The sequence below is a fragment of the Triturus cristatus genome, chromosome 12, assembly GCF_964204655.1.
Source record: "Triturus cristatus chromosome 12, aTriCri1.1, whole genome shotgun sequence".
NCBI lineage: Eukaryota > Metazoa > Chordata > Amphibia > Caudata > Salamandridae > Triturus > Triturus cristatus.
The window spans coordinates 618751931-618769304 of NC_140595.1; the positions used below are offsets into that span (position 1 = coordinate 618751931).

General features: G+C 48.7%; 1 protein-coding gene across 1 annotated transcript in view; it reads right to left on the reverse strand.

The window, feature by feature from the left end:
* Nucleotides 1-5514: 5514 nt before the first annotated feature.
* Nucleotides 5515-17374, reverse strand: part of ACSF3 (acyl-CoA synthetase family member 3) — a 501265-nt gene continuing 489405 nt past the window's right edge. Inside the window, exon 10 of the mRNA XM_085636907.1 lies at nucleotides 5515-9637. Within this exon, the coding sequence (XP_085493033.1) occupies nucleotides 9514-9637 (124 nt within the window). The 3' untranslated portion in view covers nucleotides 5515-9513. The remainder of the gene's footprint in view (nucleotides 9638-17374) is intronic.

The window sequence follows — 17374 nt, forward strand, 5'->3', positions numbered from 1 at the left end:
ATTCACCACCAGGTTACCTAGCCCTGCCCCTCTGGGTTTCCCCAGCCCTGTCACTCACACAAACCACACAGGCAGATACACATCATAGCAGAGGCGGGCTGAAATGGTTAGGCAAGCAAATACCAACTTTCTAAAAGTGGTATTTGCAAACACAGAATATTAAAATAAACTTTACTAAAAGATGTATTTTATTATTCTGAGTTCAGGCATACTAAACTCGATTTTCTACCATGTTCCCTGGGTCTGTTAGGATCATAGGATGTAACAATTTTCTGACCTATGGGAGCAGGTAGCCTTACAATAGTGAAAAACGAAAATGGCTGTAATTCACTATTAGGACATGCCACACACATCAGGGCTTGTCCTACCTTATGCCTACAATGCACCCTGCCCTTGGGCCTACCATAGGGGTGACTAATATGAAGTTAAGGGAAGGTTTAGGGACTGGGAAGTGGGTGCACTTGCCCAGTCAGCATGACAGTACCAGACTGCACGCAGGTTCTGCAATGGCAGACCTTAGACACATTTTACTAGGCTGCTTCTGTGGGTGGCACAACCAGTGCTGCAAGCCCACCAGTAGCATTTGTATTTACAAGCCCTGGGCACTCCTGGTGCACTTTACTGGGGTCTGACAGTAAACCAAATAAGCCAATCATGGAATCCAACCAACATATACATTTTAAATAGGGAGCACTTGCACTGTGGCACTGGTTGGCAGTGGCACAGTGCTCTGAGCGGCCAACACCATAAAAACACATGAGGCACAGTGACAAAAAGTGGAAGGGAGACTCACGCCAAGGTGCCAGGTCTAACACCCGGGATAGAGGCCGAAAGATGGGAAGCAGAGCCTGAATATCCCGGATTCGCTGTTCCGGAGGATAAGCCCGGAACTGCGCCGAGTCCAGAACCGCCCCGATAAAGAGGAGCATTTGGGAGGGACTCAGATGCGACTTCGGCACATTGATGGAGAACCCCAGCAAATGCAGGAGGTCAGCCGTAGTCTGGAGGTGGGAGACGACTTGCTGGGGCGAGCCCGCTTTCAACAACCAGTCGTCGAGATAGGGGAAGACTGGAACCCCTGATCTGCGCAGATGAGCTGTGACCACCGCCATCACTTTCGTGAACACCCGAGGGGCACTGGTGAGTCCAAAGGGGAGCACGGTAAACTGAAAATGCTCCTGACCCACTGTGAACTGCAGGTAACGCCGGTGGGCCGGCAGGACGGGGATGTGGAAATAAGCGTCCTGCAAGTCCAACGCTACCATCCAGTCTCCAGGGTCTAGGGCAGCCAGAACCTGAGCTAAGGTGAGCATCTTGAACCTCTCCTTCCGGAGGAAGGCGTTGACGCTCCTGAGGTCCAAGATAGGGCGTAGGCCCCCTTTGACCTTCTTGGGAACCAGAAAGTAGTGGGAATAACAACCACTGCCTACTTCTGGACCAGGAACGCGCTCGACGGCCCCTTTGGCCAAGAGGGCTGCAACTTCCTCCTGTAGAAGATTCAAGTGATCCCCCGACATGTGGTGGCACTGCGGTGGCATGGCTGGAGGGGTCGTCTCGAAAGGGGAGGGAGTAGCCCCTTCGGACGATTTGCAGCACCCACCTGTCCGAAGTGATGGAACGCCAGTGGAGCAGGTGATGGCAAACTCTGCCTCCCACTGGCGTGGAATGGGCCTGAAAGCGCGGACTAGGAGGGCTTTGAGGCGGATGCTGCTGGGGTGGATGTGGATGGACCGGGACGTTGTCCCCCTGTACTGCCTCGGCAGAATTCCATGTCCACGACCGCGTGGAGGTTAGTTCTGCAGTGGCTAGGCGGACGTGAGGGGGCTCCCCTACCTTGGCCACAAAAGGGGCGAAAAGTGGAAGTTTGTGGACGCGGGGCCGAGAGACCCAAGGACTTGGCCGTAGCCCTGGACTCCTTAAAGCGCTCCAGCGCACTGTCCGCTTTGTCGCCAAAGAGGCGACTGCCATCAAAGGTCATATCCATGAGGGTGCTCTGGACATCCCCAGAAAAAGTCGTGGACCGCAGCCAGGCGTGACGACGAAGCGCCACTGTGGACGTCATTGCCCTGCCTAGCGAGTCCGTTGTATCCAAACCACATCGGATGGCATACCGCTCTGCATCCCGCCCCTCAGCAAGAGCCTGGGTGAGCCGCATCCGGGCCTCCTCCGGACACAGGGGCAGCACGTCATCCACCGTATCCCACAGAGAGTGGGAGTAACGGTCCAAAAGACAAGCGGTGTTAATAGACCGCAGCCCTGAACTAAGGGAGGAGAACAGCTTTTTACCAAACTGCTCCAGTCTCTTGGATCCCGATCTGGGGGAGCGGACGGGAAGGAGGTCTGTGAAGTAGAGGCCTGGATAACCAGGCTGTCAGGCGTGGGGTGTTGGGACAGGAAACTGGGGTCGCCCGGTGCAGAGCGGTGGCGCCGGGCCACGTTCCGGTCCACAGGAGGTACTGTGGAGAGCTTGGACCAGGTGCCCTTCAGAACGCCCATCAGTGCTTCGCTAAACGGCAGTAGAGGCTCCGAGGAGCTTGCTGACGGTTGGAGCACTTCAGTGAGGAGGTTAGTCCTCACGGCCACAGTAGGGAGCTCCAGCTCAAGGGCTTCGACCGCCTTACGCAACACCACGGAAAAGGTAGCACCTTCCTCCGAAGCCACAGTCGGAGAGATAAAGCCAGTGTCAGGGGAGGTGTCAAGGCCACTGGCATCCCCCAGCTCATCTGCCCAGTCCTGTGATAACTGACCCTAGCGGGTCAGAGGGTCATCAGACCTCTACCAGTCGCCACCGTCATCCGATTCCTGGTAAACAAGTGGAATGATCAGAGCCGAGCGGAAGATGAAATGGTCACCCATTGGCGTCGGATGCGGCGTCTGATGCGGCGCCGGATGGCACCGCACCGGCTTCGGGCCCGGACCGGGACTGAACTGGGGAACGGCGTCGTCCGGAGACGGCGCCGGGGGTGGCACCGGTGTCGGCGGAGGAGGGGTCGTGAGGTCGACCGGCACCGACTGAGATCCAGGCCTGGATCCCGCGGGGACCTGCGGCGTCGGGACCGGAGTCGACGATGGCGCCAGGGCCGGAGCCGCCAGCTCGCTAGGCCTCCCAGTCGAGCCCGCGGGGCCCGAAGGCGTGCCGGCAGGCGTCGACGGTGGAGCCAGGCCCCTCATGGTCGAGAGGAAGGCACTGATCTCCGCCGGAGTCGTGTCAGTCCCAGGGACCGACGGGTATGGGGACGGACACGGCTCCTGCGGCTCCGACGGAGCCACGGGGGTGATACCACCCAGACCCTCGACCGAGTCACACGACCGGTGAGGGAAGTCCGAAGAGCGATGCCGTCTCTTGGACTTCTTACTAAGCTTCGACTTACCCGAAGACTTGGAACCCGACGAGCGGTGATGATGTCTGCGGCTCCGCGACCGGTCCCTCGACCTCCTCCTCGACCGGGATCGTGAACGGCGGGAAGCCGAGTGCCGGAGCTCGAGAAGCTTGCAGGACCGCTCCCGCCTAGCCTTCGAGGTCAAGGCCCGGCAGTCGAGGCACGACTCCGCATCGTGGTCGGCCCCAAGGCAGTAAAGGCACCGGCGGTAGTGGTCCGTTACCGACATCAGTCGGTGCCAGGAGTCACAGGCTTTGAAACCAGGCATCCTACCGGCACCTGTATCGAGTCGACGAGAGTAGACAAAAGAGTCCAAAAAGTTTAGTCAAAAAGTGACTAAAAGGGTAAGCTCTTCCCGGATCGGCGCTGTCTGGTGCGGAAAAAAGAAGAACTGACATCAGCGCGCGAGGGCGGCGTCTAAGTACTCCGACGATGTCATTCCGGCGCACGACGCCGACGACGGACACGGAGCCGCAGACGACACCTAGCAACGCACAAAGGGTATTGCTGACGAAAAATCTTTCCGGATCCAGCCTGACGCCTGGGGATATTCTGAGGTGAGGAATCAAACTAACGTGTTTCTTTCAGATACATAAAACTTACCTTAACTGTAGCTCTCGGAGAGGGAAGCCTCAGAGGTTCCAGGAGGGTTGGGACTGCTGCCTTTGGTCAGCCAATGAGGGAAGGTAGCAGTCCCAAGTCTCAGAGGTCCCAGGAGGGTTGGCATTGCTGCATTCCCTCTTTGGTTGACCTTAAGACAGCCAAAGGAGTAATGCAGCAGTCCCTCACTTATCACAGATTGGGAAGGGGTCAGTGAGTCTGCCGACCCCAACCTACTCTGTGACGAGGTGTCATTGATTTCCACTCACCCCAGGCACTTCAAGGCTTAAAACTGAAGTGCCCAGGTCCAAGGTAATCAGTGACGCTCCCACTCGTCATGGCTGAGGGGGTCACGCCCACAGGGTTGTGAAATCCTCAGTCTGGCTGGGTGGAACAAAATAAAAAACGTATCTGCAGCCGGCTGCGTTATGCACTTCTGCTCCTCTTCTCACAGGCACCCAGACTCCAGCAGCAGGATTGGCCTAGGTGCTCTGAATTTACTCTCCCTTTGATATTGGGAGACTGTGCCTGTTATCTCCAACCCGGCAACACAGCTCGGGTTGGGGGCAGCTTCAGTGCGCATGACGATTTAGCCGACCTGAGATGTCCGGCCAAACCGTCATGCACACTGACAACCGTGCCCACCAGTCCTCTTGCAGCCTGTCATTCCCCATGGCCCTGCCCCAAAGACTCAGCAGGAAAGGAAAAATAAAACGTGTTTATTATCATTGTATTTTTCCTTTCCTGACGTTTTGAGGCAGCTGGCGGGGAGCCGACGCTCCTCTGCCATAGCAGAGAAGCAGCCGCTGTTCCCCACTTTTCCGGTTCTTTACCATCATCTATACAACACGGTGGCGAGGAGAGGAGTGCCTTTTCTTGAGCTGCTGCTTGTTCTGGATCACCTTGATTTACCCACTAGGGGATCCCATCACGGCCAACATGTCACCCAGTACAAGCACCAACAGGAGGCAGTGGTCTCTCAGGGGGATAAGAGCGCCACTGCCGACCCCAGGTTGTGCAGTGAAAACGAAGCAGGGAACCCTGGTGGCCATAAAGAAGCAGCTGTATCCCTCTTCCCTCCAGGCACCGGAATGTGCAGTGGAAATACACAGTCCCAATAACCATTAACAAAACGCGCTCGCGTTTTACAATCCTTTATTGAGGGATTCCAAACCCCATGTAGAAGCTGAATGTATGGAAATGATCACTGGATGAGGCGGGAATGTCACGTTTGCAGGAACGCTTCCTGGGTCAGATGAAACGTAAACAGTTGTCTTTGTCTCTAACAAACTTTAACGATAGGCAATCAAGAATGCTGGTCTGATGTCGACAGACGGGGCTTTCCGATCGGTTATGACATCATCCACCGGATGGCCCCTATAGGCTGTTAGACGAGTCGGCCATTTTCCTCGGAATGGCCAAAGAGGGGGGCTTTGAGACATTTGTGCGATCATGGCGAGCGTAGCTTCACAATTTCTGAGCAAAATGGTGCGGTCTGAGGACGGATAATAAAAAACACTCAGAAAGCAACGGATCCTGGGCACTCTTTGGCCGCTTTTATTTAATGAAACGATAGTTATGTATTTACATTTATTTTGTAGCCAGCCCTTAACCATTCAAAAACTAAATACATTTCTATCATTAAATACTTGGCTTCAATTTACAGTTCTATATTATAAAATCAGTTTGTGAGAAGAGTTCGCGTGTTGATGCAGGTGAAGGATGTGCGGGCCAGAGGACCAATCGGTGCTGTCCTCTGGGTACCAACCCATCCATTCGTTGCCTTAGGCACGAGTGCCCCGCTGTCTCCATCTGTTCTCGTCAGCAGGGAGGGGAACCACAACAGTGTACACAAAAATTCAACCTGTTTCTGTTAAACACGTGAAGAGCCTCGAGCAGGAGCCTGGGGGGAAACAGGGTAGCTGTCAAGCGCCATCCTACAGGGAGTGGGCAGGCAGAGCCAGGGCTGTAACATCAGATCGAGTGTACGGTAATAGGACAAGAGGGCATGAGCTGGGGTGGGGGAGGCCAGGATGCAGGAAGTCAGGGAGCGAGCTGCTTATGGAAAGCGAGGTGTACACCGAAGGCCTGCCTCATAGGTTGAGCATTTAAAATAAAAGTAAAATACAGAGATACATTTGTGTCAGACCTCTGATAGAAGAGGAGGGGGCAGAAGGCGCCCTGTATCCCCCCCCACCCCCCCCCCCCGACCCCGACCCCCCCTTGAAATGTTCAATGAAAGGCTTGCTTTGGGAAGGGGTCTAGGGAAGGACAGAAAACTGACGCCAGTTTCGGCCACAAATGTATTTTAAGCCCGTCCGTAATGCGATGTTGCACTGGGCCAATATACACTAGTACAGCCTGGAATGGGTGATGGGGAAACATGCCACATCGGGGTCGTCGCGAAAGGAATCCTGGGACGGCCGGGTTCAACCAGCCTCTGAGGTAGCTCTACACGCACCTTCTAACTGAGGCTGGGGATAGTGTTATTGGACACACCTGCGAGTGGCACTGGCTCAGAGTATTCTCTCCATTAGGGAGAAACCCACAATGTGTTGTGTTTGGAGATGGAAAACGGATGCCGGCGTTGCGCAGTTAACCCTGAAAGCACCTGTAACCCTTCTTCCACGTGCCTGTGCACGCGCACAGCACCAACACGACCATAAATAAACAAGTAAATAACCGTGATTTGTCAAGAAACATAAAAACAGGGGCCCTGAACAGTTCTTTCAAAACATGTACATACGCTAACATAACATGACGTGGCAGGGATTACATGTATAAGTAAAAAATAAAATAAAGCACAGCTTTGGAATTTGTAAGTAAAGGTTTTTAAAAATAAATGTTTTCAAAACTGCGCAACCAACCCCAACCACAGCTGACTTGCTCAGGGCTGGCTCGTATCATTATATAATTATTTATTTATTTTATTAGTTGAATTTGTAAGGCGCGACAGCTACCCAAAAAGGGTTTCCCGGCGCCAGAACAGACTGGGTGAAATGTATAGCAGTTTAGAGAGGTTACTGGTTAAACAATCAAGTCTTCAAGGACCTACGGAAACGGGTGTATACCGTTTCTTTCCGGATATATAAGAAAAGGAACAGAAAGTGCAGTGTCCAACGTAGCTGCAGGAGGCCTAGACTCAGAGACAATTTACTTACAATGAAATTCAATGGTTTCATTTATATTTAAATAGTGAACGGTATCCAAAATTGGTCTGGACACAACCATTGTATTAATGGTCATGTTACAGTCTAGGTAGGTAATTTAGAGGTTGATGAACCCACGATAAAATGGTGCCACTGCCCCCCAACCCTGAAGGGCTCCATAGGGATGGGTCGCCCAGGAGTGTGACACAGGCCCTGGCAGCCACTGCGGCGTGGGGGCTCCAAACCCTTCTGGAAGGCCCCATTGTCTCTAGTGCCAATGAATATCTGTGAGATATTGAAGACATAGACCCCCTCACCATATTTTAGAGTGGGGCACATCATTTACCATTGATCCACTGGTACGTGCACAGCACTTCAGTCTCCCACCCCCACCAGGACCAAATGCAGAGAGTACCCATAGTGCTAGCACCTTGCCTTCAACACTGTCAATGCCTGCACAGCAGCCCACCTGGCATGCATTCAGATGGAGTCTGCAGAAGGACCCTGGACCCCCATGTTCCCTCCGTGAGGCTGGAATGGCGGGAGTACAGCAGGATTTTTATCTCCTGGTTTGTGCAGATTCTCAGCACTGCCCAAGGGGCTCCGGCCTGTGCACTCTAGCAATATGGGGCACGCAGACCCTCAAAGGGATTCCCATATTTGCATGAGCCCGTGCTCTGTGATTTTACGGCATATCACTTTTTGGAAAAAATTGACTTGCGAGGAGGTAGGCCAAATTAGGTATAACACATTCCAAACCAAGTCCCCAGTAGTGCAGAGGGTCTTAGAGAGTGTACATTCTATAATCCGACCCCAGTCATCTGTTTGCAGAAAAAGGCAATGCCTAGGCATGATCAGTTCCAAAACCGGAGGGGCCTGTTCCATACTTGTTTGATAATTTTGTTTCTAAAGTATTGTGGGCTAGAACCAACCCCATGTAAATCTGTATACCAAGCACAAAACCTTGAATTTGGGAATCCCTACAGACAGGTAAGACAGGAGAGGCCAGGATGTATGTGGTCCCAAAATAACAGCGAACCACGTTAACATGAGCCCAAATATAAGGTTCCCAGATTACTCTATGTGACCAAGAAAGCAGTGTTCAAGTTCTGAGTTTTTTGTTTAGCAACATGGTGCATTCTTGAAGTGGTAGATCCGGTTGACTTTTATTAACCCAATGGAAAGAACAGACATTAAATAATGCTCTGTAAAAGAAAATCCCAGGATTGGAGTATTGTGTACTTGTTGACAATGAGCCAACTGGTAACCATACCCAAATACCGCAATTCAAGGACATGCCTGGTTGGTAATGTCGATGCTGAAGCCAGACTACCCTATATCGCCCACAACTGGGCAAACAAAAAAAACCAATGGAAAGTACATGACACAACCTGACTTGTACACAGAATGTGTTTAACGATTAGGAGACCCTAACCAGGCCGTGGCGCGTTCCTATTTCAGAGCTTAGCTCAGCTGGCGTTCACAGGCCAGCTCTGCTGCCTGATGTGGGCACATCTGCTATCTTGTAATGTCCCATGTGTACAACAAATATTCCAATGAAGAAGTATGGCTTACAGTTAAAGTCCTCTCCATGTTGGCCTTGGATTTCTAGAAGCTCACTCAAAACAAAGCAAGCTCTGTGGTATTGTAGCATTTCCTACATCAACAGAGAGGAACCTATCCTTCCTGATGACAACACCCGGGAGTAAAAATTCTGCGATGAGCAGGCAGTGAGGGGACTTCTATCTCTGGTGGAAGCCAGTTGGCCTTTTCCTCTGCAACTAGATTCGTGTCGGGGATTGGTGAACACCTATAAGCTTCACTGACCATTACACTGACAATAACCATGACCTCATCTTGGCGCTAGAACCGAAGTCAACCATGGACGGCATTAGAATGGTAAATCGCCTCAATTGAAGAAATGGCAAGTTAATGGGTAGCGTTAACTCAAGGTAATGGGAGTCAAGGTGGTGACATTCCCCCCTCCTGGTCAGTACTGATACCAGATTCCTACCACTGAGTCCTCCTTGCTCTGTAAGTTCCCTTCTCCTCCTCAATGTCTTTGTTTCCTACAGATAACTAAAGTTTGAGATTGTGTACAATAACACATTTTGGTTAACTCTACTACAACATGCTGTTGCGTTGATCCCAGCGGTCTAAACTGATCATACAATCACCTACTTATTAAATCATTACTGATTTTGGCTGAATCACAGGTACCCACACACCGAATAGCTCCTTTGCTACTGGTCTGCCTGGCAAATTTGCTCCTGACGATTTGTTCCTTCATTGAACTGTGCATTCTTGGCCACCTAATCGCGTATATTGGCTGAAGACCACAGCGTGCTTCCTTCTGAAAAATGCACATCACACCCCCTTGATGCTCAGCTGTGGGAGGGGAAAAAGTGCTTGAGAAGTTCCTTCTTGTTGATCTTCCCCATCGGATTCCTTGGGATCTCTTCCACCAGGATAAGTTCTGCCGGGATGGTGTACGGCGCCATGAACTCCCTGAAAGACAACATGAGACGGACATTGTCATACCAAGGACACGCTTTCATGATAGCCCATGACCATCTGAAGAAACATCCTTCCTTACTTAATGTCTCAACACGTTGTGGAGGGCTGGATTTTGATAAATAGAGAAATATGTTAATTGTTCAATGGCGTCTAGTGTAGTGAGCAATGCTTGGGAAACAAATGGATACAGAAATCTGACCCTCTGGCTCAAGGGGAGTTATTGTGTGCATGTGGAATGTACAGATCCCTGTACTCAGAGAAACAGACACATGCCACTAGTGTCAGACAAATAAAGATGCATACAAAATGCAATAATGAACAGACACGCATTACGTGATGTCTAGTTACTAGGAAGCACTAATTTACAGAGGTTATTTGTCACAATGTCTGTCCTGGTACCTTTTATTGGTTTTCAGTAAAAAGTAGAAACATACATTGGTAATAATGCCAATAGGTCTGGCTTTAAAGGAAAGTTGTATGGAAATGTGAAGCATTACAAGTAAATACCATGGGAATGAATGTGTATTACTGTGTAATCAAAGAACTGTAGAGTAATATTGGTGTAGATTAAAAGGTCAGGTGACAGTTGCGCACTCTCAAGCCAGACCTAATAATCTATGTAAGATAATGACTGTCCTCCTCCCATCTGTGCTGCTGCCAGAGAAAGACAAACACCATAAATTATCTAGTTATCGAAGACACCGTTACAGAATTCAAAAGTCATATGTGTGCAGCTAAAAGTTAAAGCTCAGACAGCTGAATATATCAACAAAATGATCACAGCTGTGTGGGGGCAAGCACTTATTTTGCAGAAGCACACTATCTCTGCTCAATCAAAACTTGTAATCCTAACTCCCAACATGTTGGTAGAGCCACATCCCTCTCTATTGATGCTCACATAATTGTCTGGGGGAAAGCTGCGCTGTCAAGCTAGACCATAAAAAGGAAGAGTGACAAAAAATAGAAGAGTAATGAAGTAGATGGCAAAAAAGTAAAATTTACAAAAAACTTTTTTTTTTTAAGTTGTGAAAACTGTGAGGGTTTGTGATGGGGATAGAAAAACGTTCATTAGTGGACTGGTGTGTAGGGGTAAGATTAAGGTGCAGGATGATGTAAGGTAATGAGAATGGGGTAGGAGTAAGGGTTAATGCTAAGATACTATTTACAGATGGGGTAGGCGATTGGGGTTGGGCAAGGGCCAGAGTAAAGGAAGGTGAAAGGGAGGGTGTTATCGCTAAGGTTGGAACAAGGTTTAGTGATATAGGGCCAGATGTATGACCAGTTTTTGCGTGCACAAACGGGTTTACGACCTGTTTGCTCACGAAAAAAACCTACATGGCTATGTACAAACACTATTTATAAAACATCGTGACTCGCAAAATAGTGTTTTGCGACTCGCTATTAGGAAGGGACGTTTCCTTCCTAATAGTGACTCTCTAGCCATGTTTGAATGTTTCGTGAATGCATTTGCGGACGCAATTTACCGCCCTCTTCAAGAATGGTAATGGAGTCACTAATGGGAAGTGATCCACAAGGGTCCCCTTCCCCTTTGTGACTGGCTCTAAAAATAGTTTTTAATGGCAGGCAGTGGTCCCAGGGACCACTACCTGCCGTTAAAAAACTTAAACGAAAAAGTTTCATTTTTTTTAGGTCTCGCCTGAGCTATCGCATAAGCGATGCTCTGCGAGACATTTAGTAAGGGGCTTTTGAAAGTGCTCCCAAAGGCTGTAGGCGGATCAGGTACAGTGCATGTGCGCCGGGCGCGCGCACCATTTGTCAGCCTGCCTGATCACTTTCGCGGCCACTTTGATGTTCTCAGTGAGCCGCGCGGCCACTGAACATCAAAGCGGCCGCGAAAATGCACACCATTTGCCAGCCTGCGTGCCTCTCTCCGCCTTAGTGCGCGCGACGTGCCCTACCCCCCTCCCTTATCCCACTTCCTGCTTGTTTTGAGTGGAGACTCCTGCTTTTTAAGCTAATATTTTTCTAAATTCCCCTACTAGGTGTTGTCAGATGTTGGTACGTATGCCACTCATCCCTCCCCCTTTCTTAATTCTTCTGCTGGCCTTACGTGACCGGCGGTGCCCCTTTTCTCACCTACCATTATTGTGCTGTCCCTCCCCGCTCTACTCCGGTATCCGTCATTCCAACGAGTTCAGGGGGATTCCCCTCCTCTAGCGGGACCAGGGGGCGAGGCTCTTATCACGCAGTCGATGATGATAGTGATACCAACAGGTGCCTTCCCGCTGATGCAGAGCTGCGTCCAGTCGCTTCAGGGCGCTAAAAACAACGAGGACGTCTGCGCTCTTTACAAAACCGTCCCCTTCTGGGACACAGGTCAGCGACTTAGCAGTACAATTAAATGCATTGAAGGCAAAAAGCTTGAACCTTTAAACCTCAACGCTTTTGCTTTCTGGCGTTTAGAAGAGCTGTGTCGTCTCATTATTTATTTTGAGGTGTGAACTAGACGCACCACCCATGTTTATTAAGAGGGTGGTGATAGACACATGATTGGTTTTCTGTCAAAACGTTTTTTAATACCAATATTGACTAATATTTTCAGATTTTTATTCCACTGGTTTCCGTTGCTCGAATAGCGCTTTCGGCGCCATCTGATTACGTCACGGGGTCCGGGCTGCCATCTTGGTATGTCTGGAGAGGTGAGGGCTGGACCTTGGGCGCATCACTCCATCATGCCTCGGGCCTCCCTAGCGTACCCCTCCGCGCTGCCGTTTTAACGTCATTGTTTAATGTGTCTTTCGTGCAAGTGATCGTCTTTGTTTAATTTAGATTTCTGTTTAAAGCAGACATATTGTAATGTAAATATAAATCAGGTATTCATTATTGTTAGTGTAGCTACTTTCATTATTTTAGCTAATCTATATATATAAATATATATACATATATTTAATTTTTTTAACTACATTGGCTTACGTATGTAATCGGTACATTTTGAATCATTCTTTTTTTACATTTAATTTTTTAATTTTCTTTTAATATACAGTTTCGATTTAAATTACATGACTATTATTGCGGCTGTTGGGGGTGTTTGCTTTGTGTTGTCTTCAACAATTTCCTGCATCCGCTTTTTCCTTCTCTCTCCACTCCTTTGCGTTCCTTTCTTATGCTTCTCTCTCCTTTCTGCACCCTCCTCTTTTCTGCACCTTCCTCTCTTTCTTGGTCTCTGCCCTCTTCTTTCTGTAACGTCTTCCTACCCCCACTCCTTTCCCAGCTCGCTTTCTTCTTTGCATAATTACTTTCTCTTCAGCTTTCTTCTCTGCTTCCTTCTACTGTACTTATGCACCATTTCTTGAATTTTCTTGCATTCGACCCCGTTTCCTATTTTAATGCCATCCACTGTCTTTTTACTTCCCTTCTTTATTACTTTATTCTTTTCACTACTGGCTTCTGCTGTACCCTAGACACTGCCCACCCTCTGATTTCTTACTTGTTCCTATTGCCTCGCGGAATCTCTCTTCTATCCATCTGGCTTCTTCCGGTTTTCTTTCTTCGCATCGCCTCCCTTTCTATCTCTTCTTTGACCCGCCCTTCATTACCTTTAATCCGTTTGTTTGTTGAACTCGTCTTGGCGCGTTTCTGCCTTTTGCCTGTAGTTTACACTCCTCTTTATCTTATTTGTCCTCTTCCCTTCTGCACTCTTCCATCTCTTTTCTCTCCTAAATGCATGCACCCTCACGTCCAGTTCTTTAAACTTCCCTCTTTTATGGCCTAATCTTTTTCTTCTTTTGTACACTTTTCACCTCTCCCTTCCTTCTCTGTTCTCCCTTCGTCATTCCCTCCCCAAGTCATCTACTCCCGTGTTCTCCCCTCTTCACCCTCTTTGTTTCATTTTCTCTAGCTTACGTTGCCTCATTTTCACTCTTTTCAAAATGCATACATCCAGGATATTTACTGTAGGTGCGCTGCATCAGCTCTGACTACACTTCTCTGGCATGAAATACAACAAACCTCAGTTTCTTTACCTTCCCATCCCACCACAAACAAACACAACCACTCACACACAACCAGACACACAACCACACACACACACACAAAAACACACACACAACCACACACACACAACCACACACACAACCACACACACACAACCACACACACACAATAACACAAATGCACATCCACACACACAACCACAACAACACACAAACACAAACACACACAACCACATACACAACCACACACACTAACACAACCACACACACAAACACACACATAACCACACACACACAACCACACACACAACCACACACACACAACCACACACACACAACCACACGCACACAACCACACGCACACAACCACACCCAAACAACCACACCCAAAACCACACACACACACACACAACCCCACACACAACCACAACCCCACACACAACCACAACCCCACACACACAACCACACCCAACCACACACAACCACACCCAACCACACACAACCACACCCAACCACACACAACCACACACAACCACACAAACAACCACACACACAACCACACCCACAAACACACACAGCCACACACACACAATCACACACAACCACACACACAGCCCCACACACAACCACAACCCCACACACAACCACACCAACACAACCACACACACCACACACAACCACACACAAACACAACACAAACAACCACACAAACATCCACACACACAACAACACCCACACAACCAACCACACACACACACAACCACACACACACCACACCCACACACACACACACACACAATCACACACAACCACACACACAACCCCACAACCACACAAACACACACAACCACAATCACACACCCAACCACACCCAACCACACACACAACCACACCCACAAACACAACCACACCCACACACAACCACACACACACACAACCCCACAGACAACCACACTCACAACCACACCACCACACACAACACACACAACCACAAACACACACTGCCACACACAACCACAAACGCACACAACCACAAACGCACACAACCACACACACACAACCACACACAACAACACACAGTCACACACACAAACACACACAACCACACACAAAACCACAACACACACAAAAACAACACACACAACCACACACACAAACAAACACACAACCACAACCACACAAACAACCACAACCACACAAACAACCACAACCACACACACAACCACACACAACCACACACACACAATCACACACAACCCCACAGACAACCACACTCACAACCACACACACACACACACAACCACACCACCACACAACCACAAACACACACAAACACACACAAACACAACCACACACAACCACACACACAGCCCCACACACAACCACAACCACACCAACACAACCACACACACCACACACAACCACAAACAACCACACACAACCACACACAGAAACACAACACACACAACCACACAAACAACCACACACACAACCAACCACACACACAACCAACCACACACACACACACAACCACACACACACCACACCCACACACACAACCACACACACACAATCACACACAACCACACACACAACCCCCCACACACACACAACCACAAACACAACCACACAAACACACACAACCACAATCACACACCCAACCACACACAACCACACACACAACCACACCCACAAACACAACCACACACACACACAACCACACACAACCACACCCACAATCACACACAACCCCACAGACAACCACACTCACAACCACACACACACACAACCACACCACCACACACAACACACACAACCACAAACACACACAAACACAACCACATACAACCACACACAACCACACACACAACCACAAACGCACACAACCACACACACACAACCACACACAATCACACACACAAACACACACAACCACACAAAAAACCACAACACACACAAAAACAACACACACAACCACACACACACAACCACACACACACAACCACACACACAACCACAACCACACAAACAACCACAACCACACAAACAACCACAACCACACAAACAACCACACCCACACACAACCACACACACAACCACAAACAGTTTTTTGGACTGTCAGCATAAATACGCTGTCACCAAACACGATGATCACCTCGGGAAAGTTTGGGAAGTCACCCTCAACTTTGAAACCACTTGCTGTTGCAGAGTGTGTGCTGTACACATGGCAATACCTTGACACAGCAGACTGTTGCAAGGAATGCTTTGAGCCTCGGAGGCTGACAGACCTCAGTCTGTGCATTAGTTCACCCCGTCTTGGCGCTGCATGAAAACAGGGTGCCCACTGTCCAGCATGAAGTGAGACATTGTGATCGGGGCTGCAGATGCTATTTAGCAATCTGCTTAGAACATTGTGTTTCATTTATGGCATTAAACATAAAGGAGCACTGGCAACACTGATAAAATGGATTTCATTATGAGTAGTGACTAAAACTTTAAAAAAGCCTGCAGTACTGAAACAAGCATTTGCAATGCAATAGGTCTCTCATTTGCAAAAGTTTAAGCTATTGGCATTGTTCATGACAATGCCTTTTTTATCTATTTTATAAAACAAACACATAAATAAATGCCATTATCATTTACAATGCCGATAGCTAGTGTTGCATTATTATTAGCAATGCCAACTGCTCACACTTTTATAATGCGAGACCTATTGCATTGCAAATGCTTGCTTTTTAATGCATCCCGTTTTCCTTTAAGAAAAACGGTCTGTATTTTTTTTAAAAAACTGCTTTATTGACAAGTAGTCCCAGACATGGAGGTCGACTGAGCCAGGCAGGCCACCATCCCTGGGAGGGCCAGCCATTCCCAATGGGGTCACAAATTGCGAGTGAATCATTAATATTCATAAGCCTCGCATTTTGCGACCCTATTGGGAATCACAATCAGTGTCTCTGACACTATTGTACATTCCAAATTGCGATTTGCGACTCGCAATTGAGCGCAAATTGCGAGTTGCAATTTGGAATGGTCGTACATCTGGCCCATAATGTGGGTATGGGTTGGGAAATGGCTGGGCTATGCCAGAGGTAAAGGAGCTGTGTTAGGGATTAGTGTTAGAGTAACTGAAAGTGTCCTTGGTGTAACAAGAAGGTGTCAGTGAAGCGTTGCACATGAGGTGATATGGGGAACAGTCCCATAAAATAGCAGAGCTAACATGGTGATGGGGAGAAAGCTTAGGATTTGGGTTAAGGAGGGATTAATAAGCAATAGGGTAAAGATTAATGTATGTCTATGGCAATTCGCAAACAAAAGTGTTAAAAATGTGACTGTTGCACGTCTACATTTTGGTATTTTCCACAGACTTCCAAGTTATGGACACCCTTTTTACAGTGGCATAAGTAGGGCTTTTGACGCCTGGGGCAATACCTCCGTTTGCCGCTGCCCAGTGCCGGTAAGAGTGGGGGCATTGCCTTTAGTGACGCCGAACCCCGACAAGTGAGAATAAAGAAAAAAATAAAATAAAACTTACCTTGCCTTCTTGGCTCGCTGCCGCCTGCAAAAAGAGATGCCCAAGGCGGTCTGCCTCCCCCCTCGCTAGGCCACTGCCTTTTTACCTCTATCTTTCTTCCTCCTTTTTACAATCTACTTTATATAAAGTTCTTTATTAGACAAACAAATTGAAAACAAAGTTTTCATTAGGCTACTATAAATCGAGACAATACAGCACCCTTCAATAATAGGTGCAGTTGGAACTGTGGAGAAATGATATCGA